Source organism: Neomonachus schauinslandi, chromosome 5 (genome assembly GCF_002201575.2).
Source record: "Neomonachus schauinslandi chromosome 5, ASM220157v2, whole genome shotgun sequence".
Lineage (NCBI taxonomy): Eukaryota > Metazoa > Chordata > Mammalia > Carnivora > Phocidae > Neomonachus > Neomonachus schauinslandi.
Window position 1 is genome coordinate 149,752,253 of NC_058407.1, and position 27,349 is coordinate 149,779,601.

Consider the following 27,349-nt stretch of genomic DNA (forward strand, 5'->3'; position numbering starts at 1 on the left):
GACCGGGAGGCCTGTGGTGGGTCGGGCGGCAGAAGCCGGGCCATGCGGGCGTGCGGTGGCTTGGGGCCGCCGGGGCCGGTGGCGGTGGCCGCCGCTGTGGTGCTGCTGCTGAGCGGCGTGGATCCGGCGCGCGGCTCCGAGGACATCGTGGTGGGCTGCGGGGGCTTCGTCAAGTCGGACGTGGAGATCAACTACTCGCTCATCGAGGTGAGCGCCCAACCCCGCGGCCCGGGCCGGAGCTCGTCGTGTGACCCTGGGCCAGTCGCTCAACCTGTGCGGGCTGCGGTGGCCTCGCCTCATCCGCCAGGCGGTTGCCACTAGCTCCACATTCTAGGAGTCCTTGCCTCCTAGAAGGCTCCGCTTTCCGCGGGCTCTCCACCATCCCGTCCCCTCCGTGTCGCGCTAGGGTGGAGGTTCCTGTCGTGGGGTCAGCTGCGGAGTGGGGTTGGGGGCCTAGAGGTGTGCGCGCAGGGGGCGTGAGGGACATTTTTGGTGACGATGTTGGTGGTTCATAACTTTTATCAGGTCACTCAAAACGAAGGATCCCCCAAATCAGGACCCCAGGTTCTTCAGAACTCAAACTCCAGAAACCCAGAATCCACATCCCAAGATGATAGGGGACTCTGACCGTCCCTAGAATGCAGGCCCCAGATCTCTTAAAACGCACTCTCTGGCTGTGTCTCTCTCTAATAAATAAAATTAAAAAAAATAAAATAAAAACCCACTCTCAACAGGACCCAGGCCCCAGATCTTCAAAACTCAGACCCCCTGAAACTTAGATTTCCTGAAAGCCGTATTCCAGAACCTAGAGACTGCAAGTCTTATCCCTTAGCCCCACAACTCAGAGCGCCCAAAGGTTCTAATCCACTCCTCTTCAACCCCCCCCCCCCCCCTCCGGGGATGCTTTTAGAGGGCGTTGATTCTCATCCCAGAGGTCCTGACCCAGTTCATCTCTATTGGCATTTCTGGGGCTGGGAAACTGTGTTTTTAATCTCCCCCATTCCTCCCTTGGGGACTCCTTTTTCCTTTGTGAAGGTAGAGTTGTCAGCTGCCCTGATTGCCTTACTGGGTAGTTATTGGAATTATGCTAGAAATTTGTGCAGAAGTCTTTTTTATTAAGTTGTAAAGCCCCATGCAGTTACGTGATTATCAACCCAGTGGGACTGTGACCCAGAAAGCTTTTGTGAAGAGGATGGTCACTTGTCAGCATAGATGGGAAGGGACCTGACGGAGGGCTGACCTCTGTTTTAGGAGGGTACTGATGATGGGGCAGGAGGAGGGGATTTGAAAGAGAAAAAAAGGAAGAGGCTAGGAGATGCCAAAGAGAAGGGACTGTGGAGGGACTAAGACCCCCAAAGGCTGACTGAAAGCACATTTGAGCCTCGCCAGTTCTGGCAGTTCAAGGGCTGCAGTGAAGGATTAAACCAGTATGTTCTACAAATCTGGTTGCTGAGGTTCTCAGCAAATCTGGTTGAACATAGGTTCCACACCCCACTAGGTCTTTCACCTGGCCTTGTTCCAGATCCCAATTTTTGTTCCTTTAGGATGGGGTTGAGACAGAAGCAGCAGAACCCAGTACAGTGTATTTCCTAAAGAAGATAATTATCACCTTCAAGACCCATCTGTGGCTTCTCTGCCGTTTTTTATCTTAAGTCATGTGTTTAGTGAATCTACCCACTGGCAGTGGCAAGGTCCCTAGGTTTTGCTGGGGTGCCCCTGTCACCTTCTAGATTGCCTCTCAGTGTGTGGGCACAGGAGGTTTCAGAAGGTGCCTTGCAAGGCTTTTTGCAACTTGTAGTTTCCTGGGGAGAAAAGTAAAGGCAGATGTTAGTAACGCAACACAGTAATATAGTAATATAGTAAAATAATAAGAATACTATTTTTTTTTTTTTGAGTTGTGCTCTCCGCCAGGTGCTTAATATGCATAGAATCTGTATAATCACCAGGAAAGGGAATCTCTCTTTTCTTACCCCTGAAGAAACTGGACCTCAGGAGGTTAAATGACTTGCCCAAGGTCGCACAGTACATGGAAGACCCAGACTTTGCTTGAACATCTTAAAAGGTTAACAGATTGTGTTTGGAAATGTCCAGGATGCAAGAGCTTTAGAGATCCTTGTGAAATGTCTTTTGATTTGTTTTTTGCCCAGCAATGAAAGTAGAAGAGAAAATTGAAAGTTTCTGGATGAGTGTTACTCCCAAGTATTGGGAATCATTTGGGGTTAATAATGCAGATCCTTGGCCCTCACCCCAACCTTCTAGTTTAGAAACAGAAGTGGGGCTTGGGATTGCATTTTAATAAGCACCTTATTAACAGCGAATTTGAAAATTTGTTATAGATAGAAACAACGTAGAGACAGTCACCAAAAATAACCTGAAAAATATGACTTTTGGGGGTAGTCTTTAGATGGTTTCTAACCAGAAAAGTATCTAATCACATTATTTTGGGGATACTTTGTCTTTCTCTCTGTCCCTAATGTCTGGTGTTAATAGCAGCATGTGGTAGGTCCTCAGCAAACACATACTAACTGAATGCATTCTGGCGTAATGTACATAGCTAATTCTCTTATGACTTCTCTTCTTTCCTTGCTTTCTAGATAAAGCTGTATACCAAGCATGGGACTTTGAAATACCAGACAGACTGTGCCCCTAATAATGGTTACTTTATGATCCCCTTGTATGATAAGGTAAGAAAGACTACTCTAGTGGTTTATGATGGGAAGGAGTTAGTGTGGCCCACAGGACTGCACTAACCAGAGCAGCGTTGATTAACCACATGAGCAAGAGCTGGTCTCTTTTTTTTTTTAAAGATTTTATTTATTTATTTGACAGAGAGAGAGACACAGCAAGAGAGGGAACATAAGCAGGGGGAGTGGGAGAGGGAGAAGCAGGCTCCCCGCCAAGCAGGGAGCCCGATGCAGGGCTCGATCCCAACACCCTGGGATCATGACCTGAGCTGAAGGCAGACGCTTAACAACTGAGCCACCCAGGCGCCCTGAGAGCTGGTCTCTTTTATAAATTATAAGTGGAATTTGACAATTCTGGCCAAAGTTTGAGGGGGACAATTTATAAACTGGTTTGATTGAATACAGTGGTTCTCAGTGTCTCCAGGGACATTTGGCAGTGTGTAGAGACATTTTTGGTTGTTATTAGTGCTTGGGGTTGGGGGAGTGCTGCAGTATCTAGTGAGTAGAGGCCAGAAATGAAGCTGGACTACCTATCATGCTGCACAGGACGGACCAAATGTCAGCAGTGCCAACATTGAGAAACCCTGATTTAATAGGGTTAAGTTTACAAGCAGCTTAAAATATTGTTTAAAAAAACGATACAGGTGATACATGAATTTATGAGCTATGTGGAAAACAACAAAACAAGGTCTTTAGAAGTATATGAAGTAAATTTAACCTTTACCCCCCAATTTCTCATCCCTCTGTAGTGATAACTACTGATACAAGTTTGGTGTGTATCCCGAAAGACTGCTTTCTCTGTGTTATATGATTATAAAGATGCCCACATAGGTGCACATGTGGAAAGATGTGTGTCCATGCCTTCCCCTACCTGCACCCCCCACCCCCGTTTCCCCTCCCCACTTCAACTCTTTATTTGGAAGCACAGATTTGTAGCATGTTGCAGAAATAATCTATATGCACACACAATTTTGATTTGGGGTTTTTTTTTAATATCAATTGGAATCAAACAATAGGAATTACTCTGCAATTTGACTTTTTCCCATATGATAACATCTTGATACGCTTGCAACATTAGCACGTTTGGATCTGTTGCCTTCTTTTTCATGGCTGCACAACACGTCAGAATCAAATCAAAACCGTAATTTATGTAGCCACTTCTCTGTTGATAGGCATAGAGGCTTTTCCCAATTTAAAAAATTATTACTGACAACACAGCACTAAATATTCCTGACCTTAAATCTTTAGGCACAATACATAGGGCTGACTTCTACGGGTGGTTCTTAAAATATGTTGTTGTTGTTTTTTTTAAACCCTATCAATCTCAAGAAACCAGGGTGTGTGAGTAACATCCAGTTTTAAGAAATGGCTTTTCGTTTCTAAGGACGCTGGCAACCTTGGGCGTAGGAGGGGTTGATAGGAGACTCCATTAGTAGTACGTCTGGTATCAAAAAACAAGTGTCTGAATATAATGCCTTTAGAACTTTTCCATGGGTGTTAACTTGGTATCTTGGATTGGTTGGATGGGGACTTCAGGGCACCCAGCCTCAGCTTGCGACATCTCAAGGCAATCAGGAAGCCCACAGCTGCTTAGAACACAACATGTGCTTAGAATTTTATTGCAGGTGTAAAAATGCTAGATTAAACAGTAGCACGGAAGTGTATTAAACTAGTTGAGAGGTCATCAGTTTTCATCCCTGTATCTTTCTTCCACCCTCTTAGGGAGATTTCATTCTGAAGATCGAGCCTCCCCTAGGGTGGAGTTTTGGTAAGTTAACTGAATAACCAGACATACTCTGTATAGGATTAGATTATATGCCGAATGTTAATTTACATTGGCGTAGTGCAGACACCTTTAAAATATTAAAGATTCGTTTCTAGTGTGGAACAGGGCTTTTTTCCCTCCTCGTTACTTTAGAGTAGATTGGATTTATCTTGGACCTACGCTAAGGTTTACTGTCATCTTTCTTGGAATAGGCGTCTTTTCCCGAACCTTTCTCAGGAAGCTCTGTTTTTGTAGTTCCATTCCCCAGAGAGTTCCCCAAACTGTGTCTAGAGGTCAGGAGTGGGAACATTTTTCCTGTCCAAGGATGGTCTCTTTGCCCCCTTGGTGCTTTTTAGGACTGCAGTATTCAACATTGTGAGATTTCACATGAAAATCCAGATCTACTTCTCAAAAGAGATCAGAAGGTCTGGCGACCTTGGGCATTACTGGTTCTGCGACGACCTTGGACAAGTTACTTGCTCCTGGGTCGGTGTGCAGCCTTCTTGCTAGGGAGTCGGGAGAGTGGTGGTAGCTGCCTCACAGCCTAACCTGGAGGGTGAATGGGCCAGTGTATTTACAGTGCTGGGAAAGACCGGCACATAATTAGCAACGATAAATACTTAAAAGCGTCCTGCACCCATACAAACAAAAAGCTTAAAACTTTCCTAATGTATTTGGCGTTTAGCAGAGCCGGAGATGTGGGAATGGGTTGAGATAAGAAGAGAGGGTTCTGCTCTGTCACGGCTTACATTTCCGAAGAATAGATGTGCCTGATCCCAGTTCTGTAGCTTGGGGGGGGGGGGGCATGGTTGTCTGTGTCAGGCTTGCTTGTGAGTTAGAGGAGGAAGAATTTAGTCCCTGCCATCACGAAGGGCCAAGTGAAGCTCAGGTCAGCCGACAGCTCATTTGGCTCTGTGAGAGAAGTTCTGTTTCGGTTCATTGTAGGGGGCACCTGACCCGTGCATTCCAGAAAGCCAGAGGGGAAGGAAACCCAACACAGTGCTAAAGCAGAGGTTGCAGAGCATCTGCGGCCTGTGGGAGTGTTTTGTTTGAGCCCCCTCCCCTCCTGCCAGTGCTTTTTCTTTGGAGGAGCTTTTTTATTGAATTATACTTTCAGAAAAGTGTACTCATCATAAGGGTATTACTTGAATGTTCCCTAAGTAAACGCACCCATGTAACCTCTACCCAGATCACAAGGTAGAACCAGTACCCAGTAGGGCCCCATCCCAGGCACTCCCTAACTGCTCTGCCCCACCCCGCAGGTGACCACTGCCCCCACCTCCTAAAGTTCTGGATGACTTTTGTCTATTCCAAATCCCTTTAGGATTCTAAAGGGGTACATTTTTGTGTCTGGCTTCTTTCTCTCAACATTGTTAATGTCATTCATCTGTATTACATGTGTGGCTTTAGTTAGCTCATTCAATTACTGTGTGAGTATAAAGTGATTTCCCCCTTGTGTTGATGGACATTTGGGCCGCTTCTCAACGTTGGCCGCTAAGTATGGTGCTCCTACGAATTTCCTTGTTCATATCTTTCAGTACATGGTTTTGTGTGTTTGCATTTCTGTTGGGTCTATACCAGGAGGGAAATTGCTGGGTGAGAGAGCATTTACATGCCCAGCTCTAGTAGACAGTGTTAAATATCCAAGGTGGTTGTAGCAGATTCTGCTCTCCCAGCAGTGTGGAAGGGTTCTAGGTGCTCCACAGTCTCACCAGCCCTTGGTAACACAGTGGTATCTCATTGTGGTTTTGATTTGCATTTGCTCAATGGTCAATGAGATTGAATGCTTTTTTTAATATGTGTACTGGCCATTTGGATAGCCTCTTTTGTGAGGTGTCCAAGTCTTGTGTGTGTTTTTTTATTGGCATCTTCGTGTGTGTGTGTGTTTGTGTGTGTAATTCTTCATTTTACCTGAAATTCTCTTTATTTTCCCATTTTTTTCTCTACTTAATCACTCTACACTCCTAACCTTTAAAAAACTTTAACCCTTATTACGATGACCTCTTCAGTTTTTTAGACAAAATGAATTAGTTGCTGGTACTGAAAAATCAGGAGATGGCACATAAAATCCAGATGTCTGTGTTTTCTTCAAAAGGTTGACGTTTGGCAAAAGCTGAGTAGTGGCTTCCCCTTTCCCGTTCACCGTAGTCCCCATGTGGCCTGTCCCCCTACTTGGTTCCTGTGGACATTGGAGTTTATGGTCCTGGTTTAATGTGGCTGAGCTCCTGCACTTGGGTCAGGGGGCCTTTTGGAGCCAGGCTTTTGGAGGTTGCACTGCGGCTCTGTCACTCACAAGCTCTGTGACTTTGGGGGGCTCCTTTAACCTTTCCATGTGTCAGTTTAATCCTCAGTCAGTTGTAGATGTCATTACCTACCTGTTAAAGTAGCTGTGAGGAGCACATGCTCTTAGCCCACGTCTGGTCCATGGTAAGCATCCAGTAGATAAAACAATTTGGTGCTTACCGCATTTTCAATGGGACTCTGAGCTACAGCTCAGCCAAAAGACTGTTATAAAAGCATATTATCCTCCACACACTGTTTCACTCTGGGGTGGGGAAGAGATGGGAGGGAGACTTCCTGCATACCTCTTGGTACCTTTGGATTTTAAACCATGTTGAGTGTATTAAGTGCTCAAAAATAAAATGAAAGTTAACCAAGAAAAGGTGTTTTGCCTAGACCCGTTCACCTTGTCTCAGAACTAACCTGGCTCTTGTGTCTTGTCCCCTGTTCCCTCCCCTCCCGCCTTCATTTCTCAGAGCCGACGAACGTGGAGCTCTATGTGGATGGCGTCAATGATATCTGCACAAAGGGCGGGGACATCAACTTTGTGTTCACGGGGTTCTCTGTGAACGGAAAGGTTTGGCTTCAGAACATTGTTATTTTTAATGTTTGCTCTGTATTATGTACTGAGTCTTCTCTTACCTTTAAAAAAGTAGGACTCTTTAACATGGGGACTCTGAGCCCACAAGGGACCCATAGATAAGCTTCAAGAGGGTCTGAGAATGGGCAAAATTTTGTGTAGAAGGGTGTGGGTGTTTCTTGGGGTCAGATCTAGCTTACTCGTCATTCCCTGTGAAGTCCGGGTTGGTAACTGCCAGGGATGGCCTTGTATAGGGGTGCAGGATAGGAAGAGCGCAGGCCCCTAGACTCGAGGCCACTTGGAATCACTGTGGGTGGACGAAGCCGGCCTCTTGCAGACAGGATTTGCATTTGCTTCGGCCACTCCCCCAGGAGCTGTCACAGTAAACTAGATTCTCTGAGAGTTTTCTGGGCCCCATTGATGGTGTGAATGTAGAGGGCTCGCCTATGTGAATGGCAGCTCCGAGTTCAGATTCTCAGGAGCGTTATCATCCTTCCCTCCATCCGGCACCAAGGTTGACGCTTGCAAATTGCCTTGCTGTCCTTTTCTTCATGGCGGGTTCATTTCTCCTCAGCCTTCACACTGAGAGTGGGGCGCCCACTCTTGGTGAGGCGAGGTCGTCCTGCCTTCATGTGTGAGTTGCTTGCTAGTGTGGAGGATCATGGGTTATTTTTCTTTCTCCGTCGTTATAAAATAATGGTGCATCTTTAGCTGATGGTGTCTTAGATTCGGTGAAACAAAGTATCATTCCCCACTCAGCCCCTCAGCAATCCCCGGGAAAGGTATCTGTAATCTGTCTACTCTTTGCAAAGGAGTCTTGACCTGAAGAAGGGTATAAGCTCTCTGCAGGGAGCAGGAACACAATGGACAGTCCTGCTGAGAGGAGAACTTTGCTGCTGGTTTGGGTCTTGACCTCCTTCTCCTTGGCAGGTTCTCAGCAAAGGGCAGCCCCTGGGCCCTGCAGGAGTTCAGGTGTCCCTGAGAAACACGGGGACCGAAGCGAAGATCCAGTCCACAGTGACACAGCCTGGTGGAAAGTGAGTGGTGCCCGTGTCATGTGCTGCCTCACAGCTGAGGGGAGGGAGGGAGCCTGTGACCTGGGTTCAGCCTGGGAGACCTGGGTTCCAGTCCTTATGTGGCCTCTTAACTGCAGACAGGTTCATGCCTCTCAGGACCTCAAGCTCTTCATCTGTCCCGTCGCCTCTACGTAGACGGGATGGTTAAACATGAGTTAATGTCTGTACGGCACTTACTGCAGAGCCTGGCACATAGTAGGCCTTCATTTAACAGTTGGGATTGGCTCTGGAGCCCGAAAACCTGGGTTTGAATCCTGGTTCCGCCACCTACTGGGTTTGACCTGGGGCAAGTTACTTAACGCCTTTGGGCCTTAGTTTTCTTCTTTATAAATGGTCATGATGGTGGAACCCAGCCCCTAAGGTTAATAGGAAGATTAAATTAACATTATTTCAAATTGTCTGTCATGGAGTACGTGTTAAGTGTTAGCTCAATATAGATTTGCTCAATTATTATTTTTTCTTTAATTTAAAAATTTTTTTTAGAGCGTGCGTGCAGGAGGGGGAGGGGCAGAGGGAGAGAGAGAATCCCAAGTGGGTTCCATGCCCAGCACAGAGCCCAATTTGGGGCTTGATCTCACGACCCTGAGATCAAGACCTGAGATCAAGAGTCAGACACTTAACCAACTGAGTGCCCCTCAGTTACAATTTTTAAAAATCATATTATCACTATTACATCAAAATTATTTTGTAGTGGGAACTGACAACTATTTAATTGACCTTGTTGAGTCAGATTTTATGTATTTAATGGATTTATATCGTTGAGTTGTAAGTGTTAACAGATGTGCCAAGATTAATTCAGAATAGTTCCAACTGATAATTTTGAAAGCATTCGAATCATTACTCCTTCAATATACAAAGCCGACTTAACTGCAGATTAGAAGTTTATAATGAGTCTGTCAGTAAGCTGTCTATCCAGTTTTTCAATGAGGATTGTTGAAATTCTTTTTCAGTGTGGGGATAACATTTATTTCTACTTGATGGATGCCTGCAGGAGGAACATGGGGCTCCCATCTTCTCTAGGCTAGTTCGCTCTTGACCTTGCTGGGCAAAGGGACTTGAACTTGTTGAATCTCCTTCATCTGCACTGACTAAAACAATGATCGTAACTTGCAGGAGTAGAGGCTAAATCTCATGAAGGCCAGAATCCAATAGTAATTTCAATTTTATTGTAGCAAAGTGATTTCCAAGACGTGTCCAACTATGACAGACAGTATTTGATACAGTAAAATACCACCACAGGAGAAGAAATCAGATGGATTTTTTTGTAGTCCATTTCACTAGAATTAGCCCTTTTGTTGTCTGGTGCTTTGCACATTTGAAGGGTTAAGTGTGTCAGAATCCTGGTGCCAGTGTTTCCAGCCTCAGCACTCCTGTCACTCTGGTCTTGATTTGCCCATAGTTACTTAACCGGTCTTCATAGGAGTCTGGTTTGGTCTTTGTAGTTTGTGCAAGAGCCCAGAATGGCTCACACTGTATTTGTTTCTCATAAAAGATCTAAACTCCCTGCATAGGATTCAAAGCTTATTATCATTTGCCCTGCCCATGTCATCAGCATCGTCTTAGCTTAGGCCTCAGCCTATCAGATCTGTTCTCTCTTCTTCACATGGGACTCTTTCCTTCCCACCTCTGTTCCTCTGGACACTTCCTTCCCTTCTCTTTGCCTATTCATGCCTATCACCTCTGCCAAAATGCACTTGAATTTTCTATGACTGATCCCTGCTGAACCACAGTGACTGGTTTTTAAGGTCAGAAATCCTTGGGGTTAAGGGAAATATAAGGTCTCCTTCCTGTCAGTGCACAGGACACCTGTTCTGGTACACAGTAAGTACTCAATAAATGCTCCCCAATGTGGATTTGTACAGTGAAGGATTGAATTTTGTTTATGCTCCTTTAACCAGCTAATGGCAAGTTTGTGATAATCCAAACATTATTTTCTAATGCTTCCAGGATTAGCCATAAATTAGAACACTCAGGCTGTTTGAGAGAAAGTTAATTGGTATTTTGTATTTCTTAGGTTTGCATTTTTTAAAGTTCTTCCCGGAGATTATGAAATTCTTGCAACTCATCCAACCTGGGCATTGAAAGAGGTGAGTATTTCAGTTGTGTTGATCGCTGTGCCAACAGTGTTCACGTTTGGGGACAAGCGGAGAGGGTCCTGTTTAGGGTGTGAAATGGGCTTATGGTTTTTCTGGAAGTAGATGAGAAAAAGCGCTGCTGATTGGTTCGGTGGTATTTATAAGATAAAACTCACTGTAGCAGATGTTCCTTCTGTTGTTTTTGGTTTTAGGTGACAATATTGTCTTCCTGCTGTGAAATAGGTCTGTTATTAACTGTAGCTATTTTAAGCTGAATCAACACCAGAAGGACCCAGTGAGATTTATTTGTTGTTCTTTTTCCTGTCTGAAACAGCAATCTATAAATATACTTAACAGTCCAGAAACTGTTGTATGTGTGCCCAAGGAGACCGTAAAAGAATGTCTATTGCAGTTTTGTTTGTACTAGCAAAATATCGCAAACAATCTAAATGTCCATTAGCTGGAGAGCAGAGTGGGGTTTCATCACCCAGATTCCTGTAGGGCAGCAAGAATGAGTGAACCAGAGCTACATACATCAATAGGAGTACATTTGAAAACAAAGTTGAGGGAAAAAGGCAAGTTGCTGAGGGTAAGGAAACACGATATTGTTTATACAGTACTTAAAAACACTCAGGGTAGTTGCACTTATGGATAGAGTCCTTTGTAAAAAAAAAAAAGTACGAGGCCATGCATGGGAGTGGCAAACACCATAGTCATTATGAAATTGACATCTATAGAGGGAGGCAGGAAGGGGTGTGGAGGTACACAAGGCTCCCAAATCGTACTTCTGCTTTTCTTTCTTTAGCCAGTTAGAATGTGTATAGGTGTTCTTCCGAGTAGTATTTGGTGGAAATAGTTTGATAAAAGATCAAAAAAGGAAGAAACAGACCAGGTGAGGTTTTGTAATCACTACAGGAAAACAAATTGAAGTGAGGTTTAAAGGACATTCTGACACATTAACTTTTGTATTAGTTTTGAGGCTGTGTTTTGTTTTTGCTAAGGAACTATTAGAATTGTTATTTCAGTTTTTCCTGTGTAGGTTTTAAGCCCTTATAATTGATGGTATGGTTTCACCCCTCGACTTAACCTGTATACTATTTATGACTGCAGGTTTTCAGGGGGTTAAAAGTGTTTTATTTAAAATTCATTGCTTATATATTACGATTTGAAGAAATTTTAAGGCTTATATTGTAAGTCGTATGTATAAAGGAATTTGAGTTTATTAACATAAGATTGTGTTTCAAAGTAAAGCACGCTGTTGAAAGTCAGGATAACGATTCCCCTTGGCGGCTGGTACCTGGAAATGAGCGTGAGGGGGCTTCTGGGTGCTGGTTACAGGGCATGTTCAGTTTGTGAAGATCACTGCTCTGTACCCCTAGACTCCGTGCACTTTTTTCAGACGAGATCGGGCGCGCTCAGGGTGGGATGGCCGTAGACTGTGCACTTTTTTCTGTGTAAACTGTGCTTTGACAGCTTTAAAATTCCATGCACATATACCATTAAACATGGAAAAAAGTAGAGCACGCTCATTTTCAAAAATCGCAGCAGATCGAACAGCGTAAAAGAGTGATAACACAGGTGGAAAATTTGGAAGGTGGAAAAGTGTCAAAGAGGTAAAGTGTTAACCGTGCAAAGGAAATCATCCTGGTGATTGACATTTTGCCACATTTCCTTTCAGTTCATCTTGCTCTCAAACATGTGGTTGTGATCCTACTACGTTCCCAATTTCCCATGTTCCTTTCCCCCCCATTAATATTTTCTTTAAGATTTTATTTATTTATTTGACAGAGAGCACAAGTAGGCAGAGCGGCAGGCAGAGGGAGAGGGAGAAGCAGGCCCTCCGCTGAGCAGGGAGCCCGACGTGGGGTTCAATCCCAGACCCTGAGATCATGACTTGAGCCGAAGGCAGATGCTTAACCGACTGAGCCACCCGGGCACCCTGCCCATTAATATTTTAGCTTAAGCACGTCTTCATGGTTGTTCCACAATGTGTGAGGGTTTGTTGTCTGGGAAGGTAAAGTCCCCTTCTTCTGCAGGCGAGCACCACCGTGCGAGTAACCAGTTCTAATGCCAACGCCGTCAGCCCCCTCATAGTGGCCGGCTACAATGTGTCTGGCTCTGTCCGCAGCGACGGGGAGCCCATGAAAGGGGTGAAGTTTCTTCTCTTTTCATCAGTGGTTTCCAAAGAGGTAAGTAAAGAAAAGCGGAGAACAGACGAGATTGGGTGGGTCCGGGTGGATGTAGAGTCTGAACATTTAAGAGCATTGCGTTTCTTGGTTGACTCACAAGAAATTGGATGCCTGTGGTGGGAGTGGACTGGGGTGGAAAGAGCACAGTCAGACCCAGGTGCTGACACATCGCAGCTCTGCCTCTTGCTCGCTGTGTGGGCCAGCCGCTTGCCCTTCCTGGCTCCATTTTCTTGTCTGCAGAATGGTGACCCGTTGTAGGGAAGGATAATCACGTCATTTTTTTTTCCCCAAGAAGACTGTGCCAGTTTTTAACTTCTCAAAACTTGAGTGTAAAAGTTGTTCGTTTTATCTCCACTACTATGTCCTGTTCAGAAATACGCATTTTGTGACATAAAACTTGGAAGAATTTTCCTATAGTGTGGCTGTTTGATGATAATCAGAACATATGAGGGGAAAAGGATGTCATTTTCTCCCCCCCTCCCCTGGCATAGGATGTCCTGGGCTGCAGCATCTCACCAGTGCCTGGCTTCCAGCCCCAAGATGAGAGTCTGGTGTATTTGTGCTATGCGGTCTCCAAAGAAGATGGCTCGTTCTCCTTCTATTCCTTGCCAAGTGGGGACTATACTGTGGTGAGTGGAGGAGATTTGCGTTCTCTGTATGTTTTAGACTCTTAAGACATCATGAGAGTCGATGCCGTTTGGGGCGTTAAGGGGAGTAAATGATTGCCTTACAGTTTCGTGACCATTTTATTTAGTGTAATTATTTAGGACAAGACTGACCCTTCAGTAATGGCTGCAAAAAGTGTGGGCTTTCCTCTTTTAAGATCAGCAGCAGTTAGGATTAATAGTTTCTCTGGGCTTGCCTCGAACCCCTTGTCACTTATGACCTGCTGGGTCAGTTATTAATATTGACTCATGTTGTTGGCTCTTAGTAACGCACAGACCCTTCCTTCTAGATTCCCTTCTATAGAGGAGAGCGGATTACCTTTGATGTCGCTCCTTCCAGACGCGACTTTACGGTGGAACATGACAGCCTGAAAATTGAGGTAAGACCTCCCTGCCTTCTGGAGGGACAGGTGTTTGAGTTTCCCATCCCTGGGCACAGGTGTCGCAAACATGTTTGAGAAGAAAGCCACTAATATTTTGTCTAGAAGGGCTGGGCTGCTGGAAAAAAACAGAATCTCGTCCTCAGTTCCACTGTAGCCTGGGATCCACTCTCACGTAATTTCTTCACGTGGAGAAAGTGGAGTCCGGTTATAGCTACTTTGTTCAACGAAATGTATTTACTGAGTGCCAGGCTCAGACGATTCAGGTACTGTTCTAGGGGTGGGTGGACAATGGGGACCCCAAAAGGCACACATTTCTGTTTTTCTGGCGCTCCATGGCAGAAAGAGACAATATGCTTATAAATAGGTAAATTAGGTATATTAGAAGGTGTTCTGTAGAAAAATAAAGCAAGAAAGGAGGTGACACACTTCCCAGGTTGAGATGGGTTACAGTCCACCCAGGTGCCCTCCTGAAGTCCTTGCTGTGAAGGTGATGTTTGAGCAACCAGCTGCAGGGGGAAGGGGAGAGGCGGGTGCCTCACTGACATCTGTGGGAAGAGTGTCTAAGATGGAGAGAGTGACAGGTGCAAAGGTCCTGGGGCCAGAGTGTGTCTAGAGGGCATGGGGGACCCCAAGGAGGCCAGAGTGGCTGGCATGGAGGGAGTGAGGCAGGGAGAGATGATGGGGCAGACTGTACAGGACCCGGTGGGCCACTCTGGGTGTCTGAGCGGGAGAGGTGTGATCCTCTGGCTGCCACTGCCATGTTGGGAAGAAGTTGGCAGGGGGCAAGGTGCAAGTGAGGGACCAGTCGGGAGGCTGTGGCCAGAAACCAGGGGGGAGCTGAGAGCTTGGGCTGCAGGGATGGGGAGTGAGAGGTGGGGTGATGGATGGGCTGATGCATGGCCCGACAAACTCCCTAGATCCTAGAATAGATAGCAAATGTGTTTTCCATCGCATTTATATCTTTAATTACAGAAACAGATAATGGTTACTGTAGAAAATTTGCCAGATAGAGCAAATCCCCCAAAGAAAATAACAGTCTTTCATAAATGGACCTCCCAGTGTTCCAGTTATTGAAAAAATTAGATTTTAATCGCTTTCTTTTAATGTTGCAGTATTGTGTTGAAGTAGCTGCAATTGGTAGGAGCAAGCTTTTAGGTCACATGCTCAGTGGGGTTCTGATGGCTTTTTAAGATTCCCTAAAGCTCTTGACGGTTTTGTGCACACTGGAGGTGGCTAGGGCTGAGAAGGTGTCCTTGCTTCCTTCAGGGGGCTTGCACAGAAGGGTGGGGGCAGGGGAGTGGGGAGGGGCATTCCCAGATCTCAACCAAATACCAGTTTCTAAGCAGAGACATGAATGAAATTTCAGGGAGCAGCCTGTAAGCTGCATGAGGTCAGGTGCATTGGTTATGCCTCGTTCCTCACGTGTTCCTGATGTGACTTAGCGCCTGGCACAGAGTAGGTGTCTCGTAAAAGTAGTCATTGAATGAATAGAGGAATCAGTATGTGGATAAACCACATCTTTTTAGAAGGATCAAGAAAGGCTATCTGGATTTTTAAAAAGCCATTTAATTTTTTAGAAATTCTCTCAAACGCTCTTGTGTGTATGCGTGCATTCATTCATTCATCTGTGAGTGAGTGACTGAGTGAGTGATTTATTGAGTGCCTACTGTATACCAGCTGACTAAGATAGGAAGGGTCACTATGTTCATGGAGCTTGTATACTAATAGAAGGTCGACAAACAAGAAATCAATCAAGGACATTTCAGATATTGGGCAGAGTTTGACGAAGCTGATAAGATAGGCTAGTGTGATAGTGAGTGGCCGGGGTGGGAGGCAGGGCCAGGGGCCCCTGAGATGGGGTGGATAGTCAGGGAAGGCTTCTTGGAGGTAGCAATGGTGTGAGCTGAAACCTGAATGATGAGAAGGAGCGGCCCCCTCCCCGAACTTCTCCAGATGTGGGAGAGAATGATCCAAGCTGAGAGGGCAGCTGGTGTAAAAGGCCCACGTGAGGAGTGCCTTTGGTGCACGCATTTGGTCAGCTCGAGGACCCAGAGATCAGGGTGGCTGGACCACAGCGACTCTGGGGAGAACAGAGCCATGGTGCTCACGAGCGGGGGCACAGACACGGGTAAACCCGGCCCAGAGTGCCGTGGTGAGTGAGGAAGGTGGCCTAGGCTGAGTGAACAAGGACTTGAATTCGGGTTGTGGTGGGAACAGACGGGACCCCTTGCGGGGGTGGGGTGGGATGCATGGGATTGAGGTCGGAGTGTGGGTTGGGGTCCCAGGTGACGCTGGGGTTTGAGATCGGGAGACGGGAGGGTGATGCGGTTTACCAGAATGGAGGCATCTGGAGGGGAGGTGGCAGGATGGGAACAAGGGTAGGGGGGCTGCTCTCTCAATTTTGACTCTGATCTTTAACTGGGCTGGGGGGGGGTAAGCCTATAGATCTTTTTTATTCAGTTATTTGACACATATCCACAGGTTGGGAGTTTAAGAACGCAGACAGAGTCCGAGAACAGCATAGTGGTGTGGGAGCAGCACGAGGTCTGGCTGGCCTACGGGGGAGGTCCGGCTGGCCTACGGGGTGGTCTGGCTGGCCTACGGGGCTCCGGTGGGCGGCTGAGCCAGGCAGTGGTGTGCACGTGCAGCGGCGTGAGTGAATAAGGAAGGCTTTTGCACTCAGGCACGTGCGAACCTTCTTCCTGTTCTTCATCTTCCAGCCCGTGTTCCACGTCATGGGATTCTCTGTCACCGGGAGGGTCTTGAATGGGCCCGAAGGAGAAGGTGTTCCAGAGGCAGTAGTCACTCTGAATAACCAGATCAAAGGTGTGCAGCCGCATTGGCCCCCGGAAACTGTTTCCCAATGCTCGTTTTTGATCACGGAGAAAAATGGAAAGGAAACAGTCTTAATGATTCTGTGAAAATACGCCAGTTTTTTGTCTCAAGCATTCTTGTGTCGATGGAGGGGATGTACGGTTGTGTTTGGCTCATCTTTCGTTGGCATCTTTTTGTTTTATAGTCAAAACAAAAGCCGATGGCTCCTTCCGCCTGGAGAACATCACGACTGGGACATACACCATCCACGCTCAGAAAGAACACCTCTACTTTGAGACTGTCACCATCAAAATTGCACCGAACACGCCTCAGCTGGCTGACATCATTGCAACAGGGTGAGGTCCTCGTGTCTGGGTGTGGAAGTGCCAGTGTGGACGCTGGAGGACAAAATTACCTTCGATCTGACTGTGTCTTTCTGCTAAGGATCCACATCGGGCTTTAGACGCCTGTGAGAAATTCAGGCTGGCCCCCTGAGAAAGATTAGTGCTAAGTCTTACCAACAGAAGGTACTTAACGTGGCTGCTTAGGGGGCGTGGTCTTGCTTCCAAGGTAACATGGGTCTGAGTTAGAGGAGGACTTCTCCTATCTGACTTCACATCTGTAAGACCTTGCACGGCTTAACTCTTGAGGACTTTGGAAGATAGTACAGGTGGCTGAGAGAGAGTTTGTCGTAAGGTGCTTCCAGTTCTTGTGGCAGCTCTTCTGGCTTTGCTGTATGTACTGTGAGGACGTAAGGGCACATCCGGTGGTTGAATCTGGGTGGTTTTATCCTACGGGGATACCGCGTGGTGCAGAGGACCCAGGCCTCGGCATCGGATCTCGGATCCTTCTCTCAGCTGCGTGTTAAGTCACCTCTAGCATGGGGGTGACGCTGTCTCTCTCTGAGACGGCACTGGGTGCTCACTGAACTCTAACTTGAACGGGGCAGGGTGGGGCCTCCCTGGGGAGAGGTGGCATGAGCAAAGAAAGGCACGCGGTCCAGAGCCCCACAGCGTCTGTGGATGGAGCATACGACTTGGTGTCGCGGGGCCGGCCAGGGAGCGTGACGGGGCTGGAGGGGCAGGGCTCAGAGGACCTCGTCCCACCCCATTGGAAGAATGGGGCTTTCTCCCCCGGGGGCCAGGGGGCCAGCGATCGATTTGAACATGGAGGTGACATGGTTAGATTTTTTTTTTGTTTGCGGCGAGGCTCCCTGGCAGCCGTGGTGGGGGATGAACTCCGAAGGGGATAAGACTGGGGTACAGGGGGCGTGAAAACAGACTTGATGAGGGCTCTCCTGGTAGGGAAATCAGGGGTGGGTTGGAGAAGTATTTAGGGGTTTCCAGTTTGAGGAGCAGCATGGCTGTGGCGCTGGGCGATGGGCAGGGAGAGGAGCCCGCTGGGTGCCCAGGGTTCAGCAGGACCACTAGGTGGCGCTCTTCGACAGATGCCCGGACAGACTGTGACTCGGGGAGACGGGGCCAGGCGGCGGCCAGAACCTTAGATGTGTTAGAGCAGGCAGAATTAGAACAGCAGGCTGGCGTTTGAGGGGTGGCCTCAGGAGGATCCAGGCAGCGGGTTTAAGGTATGAGGGCGTGCCTGACGGTCAGGGAGGCCCAGGAGCTGAGCGCTGAAACCACGCTCCGTTGGCTTGGTTACTGAGGAGGCGTCGGTGACATTTTCTGTAGACAGGTGGGGATCAAGGTCAGGGATTCTGTGACAGCTGGGTGATTAGGAAGTACATCACCGGTGGAACCTGGTACTTCGTCTCTGTTGCGATAGAGCTCGGAAAATCATTTTGGATTCACACCCTGCCTCCTTTTCCTTCGTAAACGTTTTTGAGCAACTGCTCTGGGTGAGGCGCTGTGACAAAGACGGGTGTAGCAGTGAATCCAACTAGCGTGGTAGAGACGGGGCTTTTGTCTTCCTGGGGAGACAGACTCGAGCTGAGTGACTTGGGATGGTAAGTTCCAGTACATGTGCAGGAAAGAGGGCCGGGGCCCTGGGAAGACCTTCACTGGGTCACTGAGCCAAAGGGACTCACAGTTAGCTAAGTGAGGCACTTCCCAGGCAGCGGGAACAACATGTTCCGAGGCCGTCAGGGGAGGGCGAGAGAAGTAGATGGATTTGACAGATAATGTGGGGAGGGAGTCAGCAGGCCTTGTGCTGTGGGGGCCCCAGATTTCTTATTTGAATAACTGTGTACGTGGAGGAGGTGCTATTCATGGAGATGGAAAAATGTATTTGTATTTATTTTTTTCCTTAAAGTGGAATATTTGGGTCAATGAAAGAAAATCGATACTTGAGTATCTTTGGGAAAATTCATCTCCCTTTTGGGCCAACATAGCACATTTGCCTTTTAATTCATTCATATTTCTTTCTTAAAAAAAATTCCCCATTTATTTGAGAAGGAAATGCTTTGACTTCTGTCCAAATGGTTATGAGAATAATCTCGCAATACACCAGAATTAGGAATTTCCATCCATAAATGTATCAAACCCCGATGGAGGAATTTGTTGACACAAATCACTTTTTAAGGGATTCAGCATAACAAAACACTGTCCTGCCGGCTTTTTAGTTTAGTTTTTTTAAACTAAAACCAATATACATTCGAGGTTTGGGGTAGCTGGACACTTCTCTTTGAGAATATGAGCTGAAATAGGCCGGATGGTTAAAATATTAGAGAAGCAGAGAGGTTCAGCGTGGGACAAATAAGGTGACATTCCCTGTGATGTGTATACAAATCAAGAGAGAATATGAAAGGTTCTTTTTTTTTTTTTTAAAGATTTTATTTATTTATTCATTAGAGACAGAGAGAGAGAGAGGCAGAGGGAGAAGCAGGCTCCCAAGAAGCAGGGAGCTCGATGCGGGACTCGATCCCAGGACCCTGAGATCATGACCTGAGCCGAAGGCAGACGCTTAACGACTGAGCCACCCAGGCGCCCCAGAATATGAAAGGTTCTTAAGGATCATCACTATTCCCTTTCTGTTCTTTTACTCTGAAAGTGCCCAGAAAGGGGGAAGTGAGAACCAAAATGTGTGCCTTCAAATCTAGATCAGAGGCCTGCACACTTTCTCTGTAGAGGGCTTGAAAATAAATATTGTAGGCTTCCCACGGGCCATACGGCCTCTGTGACAAAACCCAGCACAGCCAAGTCATAAATGGATGGGCATGGCTGTATTCCCATTAATCTTTATTTAGAATCCTGAGATGTGAATTTCATATGGTTTTTATGTGTCAGGATATTATTAATCTTTGATTTTCTGTCCCTCTTAACCCTTGAGAAGTATGGAATTAGGGGTGCCTGGGTGGCTCATTTGGTTGAGCATCCGACTCTTGATTTTGGCCCAGGTCGTGATCTCAGGGGCATGAGATCGAGCCTTGCATCAGTCTCATCACGGAGCAGGGAGTCTGCTTAAGATTCTCTCTCTCCCTCTGCCAACCTACCTCTTTCCAAAAAAAAAAAAAGGTGGAAGTAAAAGTAGGAATAGCATTCCTAGCTCACAGTCCATACAGAAACAGGTGGCTGGCTGGCCTGGGCACGTGGGCCCTCGTTCCTTGCCCCCTGCTCAGGATTCTGAGCTCATGGTGGCGGGCTAGTCACTTCGCTCTAAAGAGATGACTGGCTTGTCCTCATTCTCAGATTTCACACACACAGTCTCCCACCCCTTTTTATTTGCAGCAGGGTGGGTGTTCCAGCGTCGAGAGTACCCCCTAATTATCCCACATTGAAGCCTCCTTTCCTTATCATCTTTCTGTCACAAGAAACAACTGATTTTTATCCAGAATGATTCTTTAAGATTGGAAAATACAACCTTTCATCAGCTGAGGATGCATTGACGGCCTCCAGCCATGGTGCCTTATTACACTTTAACAAGTCCGGAGCACAGAAGTGAAGAACGTCACTTGAGGCTGACGGTCTCTGTTGCCTTTTCCCAGCTTGGGGATGCGCCTCTCACGTGCTGCTCCGTGTGCCCTTTGGAACAGCGTGCACACTGCTCATCGAGAGCCTCCGACCTGAGTCATTACCTGAATGGGGCCTCTCAGTCTAGGTCGCTTCTGTGGCTCCTTGCTCGTAAGGAGTTCAGTTTTGGCTTTGTAATTATTTTAAACTTAATTACCTTTTCTGTTTCGTCTTCCTGATTGCTTTTATCCACGAATTACATATAATCACAGGCGAGGAAGGTGTCTTTGATGCCCCTGCCCCGTTCCGCCTGGGCAATGCCACGGGTTTTTAGGCTTCTTAAAGGCTTCTGCTGCACCATCAACGATCCAATTTACCTGAAGCATTTTTATCATCGACAGATTTTTCTGAAAATTGCTTCCGCAGCTGGGGCATTGCGGATGTCACCCGGAACACGCAAACCATCGCTCCGTGGGCCTCCGCTGTGCCTTGTCCCTTATACAGAGAGAGGTTCAGTCTTCCTTCCAAAGGTTGCTTTTTGAAGCTGGAGTCATTTGGGTTGCTTTTCGACCTCTTCATCAGGGTTAAACTAGTCCCGGGACCGGGGCAGGAAGAGGGATGCGTTGTTTGGGTTGGTAAGTGCCTTTCCTGTGGTAATTGAGTTCTCACGCTGGAATGAATGGGCCCCTCGTTGCAGGTTCAGTGTCTGTGGCCAGATATCAATCATTCGCTTCCCTGACACCGTCAAGCAGATGAGTAAATACAAAGTTGTCCTGTCATCTCAAGACAAGGACAAGTCTTTGGTCACCGTGGAGACGGATGCTCATGGATCATTTTGTTTTAAAGCAAAACCAGGGACTTACAAAGTCCAGGTATGACGAGTTTTGTTCTATTTAAGATATTTGAAAAAAGAGGCAATGATTTTTTTAAAGGGTTATTATTAGCCAGATTGGGGTGACGGAGCATTTCTACTCCCAGTTTCTTATTTTGAGGTCTTTAGATTCCTGCATGTCACCATAGAGCAGACGGGCACCCAGTTTGGAAATTATACACAGACCTCTTTTTTTCCCAGGCCCGATGTTTATTAGGAGTTTGCTCCAGGCTGCCAATCACACCTGCACCTTCTCAGGCTTCTGGCTACTATAGACTATCCATAAGTCCCCAAATTAACCCTTTATTAATGGCAAGCCCACAGTGCATGGCTTTTGGCGCCCGAGGCCAGGGTAGAGTTGGTGTTTCTCCACCTCGCCCTGAATTGAAGATGGCTGGTCTAACACCATCTGACTTCTCCATTGAGGCAGGCGGAGAAGCTGGGGGGACCCTGTACCTGTGGTCTCACCGTGAGGGTGAAGGCCTGAGCACAGGTGGGGGTGGCAGGCAGGAGAGGAGAGAGAGCCAGAGGTTAGCCCACTGTGCCTCAGTGACAGGGCCCTGCCCACAGGGAAGACTGTGACTCAGGGGAGCTCAGGCCCCCACATGTCCAGTCAGCTGCTCTTCCTCCCTGACGAAGGGCGGGTGAGGGCTGGGAAGGGCCCCCCCGAGACTGTGCTCTCCTCTAGAGCAGGTGGGATCCGCCCGTGAGGAGATGGGGTGCGAGGAGATTGGTTTCCCTGCTTCCACCCAACAGTGCGGTGTGTGAGCTCATAGCTCTTTACCAGGCAGCCAGCTCTTGTGAAGTTGGCCACGCTGACAAGCCTTTGGAAGCCCTTTCAAAGTATAAGGGACTTTTCCAAGGAAGGGCAACTTTGGGGTGTAATCTTTACTAGGGAGGACATAGGTGACCTCTGTCCTCTTCCCCAGTCCCTCTTCTTAGCCTAAGAAAGGACACAGAAGAAAAAGAAGAAGAAAATGGCCTGAGTCAGCCAGGGGGGACATCCACATAGCGTTGACAGGTTCATAGCTTACGTCGTGAATGACCTCAGCCAGGAGAAGTTTCTGGGGCTTAGTGTGGTTTCCACCCAGGGTACAGGTGACCGATGGGGGTTATGCCAGATAGACTTTCGTGTGCTTTGCGGCAGGGCTGAAGGCTAGTTCGAGAAACACGTTTTCTTCCCATGGCCTGTTTGAGGATTTGTTGTGATTATAAAACTAGGCCTAGAAGTGAACCTCTGTCCAATATTTAGCCTTGGGCCCGGGTGAATGTTCTGGTGCCCTGTAGGCAGGGGGAGCGGCGGCCTTGACGCAGACACTGACGTCCTGTGTGTCCCTACCCTGCAGGTGATGGTTCCTGAGGCGGAGACCAGAGCAGGGCTGACCTTGAAGCCGCAGACGTTCCCCCTTGCTGTGACCGATAGGCCTGTGATGGACGTGGCCTTTGTGCAGTTCTTGGCATCAGTTTCTGGGAAAGTCTCTTGTTTGGGTAAGGTGTCAGGTGAAAGCGAAAATAGACAGTTTCTTGGAAGTGGGATTTTGGTGAGCTTTTCCCTGTCGGGTGGTGTTCAAGGTGAATGCCAGAACCGCGCCTGGAAGTGGTTTTCAAATCCGTATTGCGCACGGTTCTTTCTGAGTAAGCGCCACACGGCAAGTCACTAGAAATGTTTCCTTTGCAGTATTTTTTTCTTTTTAAGATTTTATTTATTTATTTGCCAGAGAGAGAGAGCAAGAGAGCACAGCAGGGAGAGCAGCAGGCAGAGGGAGAGGGAGAAGCAGACTCCCTGCTGAGCAGAGAGCCTTATGTGGGGCTCGATCCCAGCACCCTGGGATCGTGACTTGAGCCGAAGGCAGACACTTAACCAGTTGAGCCACCCAGGTGTCCCTCCCTTGCAGTATTTTTGCTTTGGCTCCTAAAAGAACAATAGGTGGCTTTTTTCCCAGCTTGGTCACTTTCCAGCTGTGAGACAGTAAGCTCAGCCTCAGTTTTCTCTTCTGTAGAATGGGAATACTACGGCTCTCAGAAGGTCTTAGTGAGGCTTTAACACGGTCAGGTCAGGCAGCGTGGCACAGATGTTAAGAACATAGAGTCTGAGATCAGACTGCATGAGCTTGCACCCTCGCTGTGTGACGTGGAGCAAGTTACTTAACCTCTCTGTGCTTTGAGTCTCTCATCTGTACTATGCAGGTAATGACAGTACCTGCCTCGAAGGGTGGTTGTGAGGATCAAAGGAATTAGTGGGTGTATAGCCTGTGTGAGGACCTGGAACACAGCAAGAGCCATGTAAATCTTTGCTCTTATGAGTAATATTATTACGATGACAGAGGACCCAGTTCTGCGCCTGGAATGAAGTGGGCATTCAGTGAAGTTCTGTCCTCTTTCTCTCTTTTTCTCTGGCTTCTGGTGCTCCATAAATACTCCTTCCCCCATTTTACCTTCCATCTGACTTAGCAGGCACTCTGAAATACTGTTTTCCCTCTCCTGTCTTCTGTGCTCGCACGGGGCTGTGCAACAGATGATGGGGTGGCTTTCACCATCGGTGGCTCCGTTGTCTGGCACTGATGACCTGCACAGGGGAGGCGTTTTAGGGCCGAGCAGATGCATGTTGGCTGGAAAGGAAGCCTGCTGTCACTGCCCTTCGGGACATAAGCGGTGGAAAGCAGCACCCCAGGGTGGAGGGTTCGAGGCTGGGCTGTGGCTGGCGAGGGCAGCCATCCCAGGCCCTCCTGTCTCCGCTCTGCAGACACCTGCGGCGACCTGCTGGTGACGCTGCAGTCCGTGAGCCGCCAGGGCGAGAAGCGGAGCCTCCAGCTCTCTGGCAAGGTCAACTCAATGACGTTCACCTTTGACAACGTGCTCCCCGGAAAATACAAAAGTAAGACCCAAAGGCGGCATCTCGCGGCTCTCACGTACTTCCTGTCTTTCAGAACTTTCCCAAACCCAGCTCTCGAATTGCACCGCACCGGCATACCTTTTACTCGTCTTCCTTGCCCCTTGACCTTGAACGTGCGTTATTTAGCAGTGGGGGATAATGGAGGAATGGCTGTTTCTGCCCTCACTGCCACCTTGTCAGGACAACCCACGCACGTCTGCTGTTTGGGGAGGGTGCCCTCATTCGTGCCATTTTATGTCTAAATGCCCGAATAGAGAGCATGAAATGGCACTGACGTGTCCTCCCCCTTAGTAGCTGTGTGATGTCCCTGAGACTCTGTTTCGTCTTCTCAAATAGGAGTGTTACGGCCTCTCTGGAGAGTGCAAAACCAAATGAAATGCAGTGTGTACAGCGTCTGGAAGCAGTAGGTGCTGGCCAGTGTTGCTTCCCTTTTCCCTGCTGTTCTCGAGAAGCCACCCGTTGGCTGTATTTCTGCTTTTTCAAGGCTCAGTTTAGAGCCTCTTGGCAGTGAATAGCTTATAAAGTAGGTTGTTTTATCTGGGAAGTTATATTTTCTGTTCTTTCAGGTGTTGGCAAACGATGGCAGGGGGCCCAACTGCCTGTGTTTATAAATAAAGTTTTATTCACACACAGCCACACCCATTTGCTTATGTATTATCGACAGCTGCTTATGTGCTACGAAGGCAGAGCTGAATATTTGCACAACCTGCAGAGTTGGAAATATTTACTCTCTGGCCTTTTACAGGAAAAGTTTGCTGCCCCTTAAATATCTTATTTGTGAGCGTGCTGTTGAGACGCCACCAAATTTCTTTCTTGCTGATGTTAATGAGCATGGGTTTCATTTTTCTCTTTAGTACTTACTTGTCCTGAGCATTACCAGTTACGTGTGTGTGTGTGTGCGCATATATGCACATACACATTAAAAATAATTAAGTCCTTGTAATTTTTACTCAGGGAGGTGATGTGCTCTGTGCCCATGTGTGTTTGTAATTGTGGCTTTTCCAGTAAGCATCATGCATGAAGATTGGTGCTGGAAAAACAAGAGTCTGGAGGTGGAGGTTCTGGAGGATGACGTGTCAACGATTGAGTTTAGGCAGACGGGCTACATGCTGCGATGTTCCCTTTCTCACGCAATCACTCTGGTATGCCTGCCTTGTGTGGGTTCTCTTATTTGGAAAGCGGGAAGGTGCTAGCATGCCAAGAAGATTTTAACTATTGTTAAGTCAAATATCTTTCTCTGCCCTCCACTCATCCCCCGATTCAGGAAAGTACAGGGAACTTTTTATCTTTTTTTTTTTTTTTTTTTTAAAGATTTTATTTATTTATCTGACAGAGGGATAGAGAGAGAGAACAAGTACGCAGAGAGGCAGGCAGAGGGGGAGGGAGAAGCAGGCTTCCCGCCGAGCAGGGAGCCCGATGCGGGGCTCGATCCCAGGACCCTGGGATCATGACCCGAGCCGAAGGCAGCCGCCCAACCGACTGAGCCACCCAGGTGCCCCAGTACAGGGAACTTTTTAAAACCACTTAGTGGAAAGATGCCTTTGGGAGATTTTCTTGTCTTGGCCCCGCATGAAATTCTAACTTTGATGAGTGACTTGGGACAGCTGTCGTGTGGAGCACATTGGTTTTTTGTAGCCCTGGGATCATAATTCCCACTTCTTGGGGTTGTAGTGAAGCTTAAGGAAACCTCTTCTGTACTTGGTTTCCCCAGTGAACACTGCTATTATTATTAATAGGTGCCGCCGAGTCACTTTCTCTGGTATATTTATTCCGGGGCAGAGGACAGAGCGGCTCGGATCTTACTGTCTTGTTGATGGAATCTCCCTGACAGGCAGTGTGCCCCTTGGGTTTCAGGAAAGAGAACAGGTGTGTGGCCCGTCTCGGTCCATTCATGAGTTTTGTAGAACTTTTTGGCTTCCAGTGATGGCAGATGTCATTGTCAGGTTCCAGTGGAGAAACTGAGGCAAGCGGCAGTTAAGCCACCGCTCATGTTAGACCCTTGGAGGGCTGGCAGCCTGTTTCCAGTGCCAGTCGACTGCCCTAACTGCTTCGTGACAAATACTGCACAAGCCATGTGGTTCCAGGAGATGGGTTAGTTGGTACCCAGTTGAGAGTAAGTGGTAGACATTTAGGAGATTGTTCCTTTCCTTCAGCTGTTCAGCGGGTTTCTGTTTCCCTTCGGACGAGATCCCCATTCCAGAACAGTGGCCAGCAAAGCCCTCTCCTCCCCCCCAGCCTCCTACTGCTCTCTCCACCTTGCTGCCTGGGCCCCGGCACACCAGCCTTCTCTTCACCTCCACACCAGGCTCGTTCCCTCCTCTGGGCCTTCGCACATGCGCTTCCCTCAGTCATCTTTCCCGGCGGTGCGTGTGCTTGGTTTTCTCTCATCATTCAGGCTGCAGCCCCAATGTTGTCTACTCAGGAGAGGTCCTGACCTGAGTCGGGCCAGCCGAGATGCTCCTGCCACACTCCCACTCTGTCCTGCCTCCTTGGCTGTTCGGCCCACTGCACTGTTACTTATTAGCTGAAATCTCATTTCTTTGTTGACCACATTGATTTTCTGTCTTCCTATATTAGAACGTAAGCCCCCTGAGTGCAGGAGCCACGTCAGCCACCAGGGCCCAGCCCTGGGTCTGTCATAGCAGGTGCTCAATAAATATTAGTTGATTGAATGAAAAAGAGCATGTTTTTGTGGGAAGTTTTTGAAGGTTTTTAATTTTCCTGTGGCACCCAACTGCTCAGATGATTAATGGGTAAAACACATGACTGGTTCAGAAACAGAAATATTATTAATCATCTTGGTGTCTCCGTCTCCCCTAGTAAGTCATTGTATTGGCTTTGGTCCCTTAGGAATTTTATCAGGATGGAAATGGACCTGAGAACGTGGGGATTTATAACCTCTCCAAAGGAGTCAACCGATTCTGCCTGTCCAAGCCTGGTGAGTCTGGAAGGATTGATGGGCTCTGAGTTAGAGAATGGAAGGGCACCGAGGATTGTGGTAAAGACCTTTTTTTCCTCCCTGGATTCTCTTTGCGTCAGGCTATCAATTTCGGTTGTGGTTAGCGTACGCTGGTTTTTCTGTCTCTTTCCGCTGGAGGGAGTGGTGTTTTGACCCAGAGAATTAGAGCGGGGGGGGGGGGGGGGGGGGGGGGGGGGGGGGGGGGGGGGG

The 27,349-nt window shown here is 47.7% G+C and overlaps 1 protein-coding gene across 2 annotated transcripts in view; it reads left to right on the forward strand.

Moving 5' to 3' along the window:
• The window catches only part of LOC110588073 (nodal modulator 1), a 54,955-nt gene continuing 27,606 nt past the window's right edge, over nt 1–27,349 (forward strand). Inside the window, exons 1-16 of one of the 2 annotated variants that reach the window (XM_021698362.2) lie at nt 1–207; nt 2,595–2,684; nt 4,407–4,452; nt 7,206–7,306; nt 8,240–8,346; nt 10,400–10,472; nt 12,497–12,649; nt 13,141–13,278; nt 13,605–13,694; nt 16,418–16,523; nt 16,717–16,867; nt 21,114–21,288; nt 22,634–22,775; nt 24,031–24,162; nt 25,186–25,322; nt 27,031–27,118. In XM_021698362.2, the coding sequence (XP_021554037.1) occupies nt 43–207; nt 2,595–2,684; nt 4,407–4,452; nt 7,206–7,306; nt 8,240–8,346; nt 10,400–10,472; nt 12,497–12,649; nt 13,141–13,278; nt 13,605–13,694; nt 16,418–16,523; nt 16,717–16,867; nt 21,114–21,288; nt 22,634–22,775; nt 24,031–24,162; nt 25,186–25,322; nt 27,031–27,118 (1,894 nt within the window). In that variant the 5' untranslated portion in view covers nt 1–42. The remainder of the gene's footprint in view (nt 208–2,594; nt 2,685–4,406; nt 4,453–7,205; nt 7,307–8,239; nt 8,347–10,399; nt 10,473–12,496; nt 12,650–13,140; nt 13,279–13,604; nt 13,695–16,417; nt 16,524–16,716; nt 16,868–21,113; nt 21,289–22,633; nt 22,776–24,030; nt 24,163–25,185; nt 25,323–27,030; nt 27,119–27,349) is intronic. The other variant, XM_044915635.1, reaches the window with a different exon arrangement.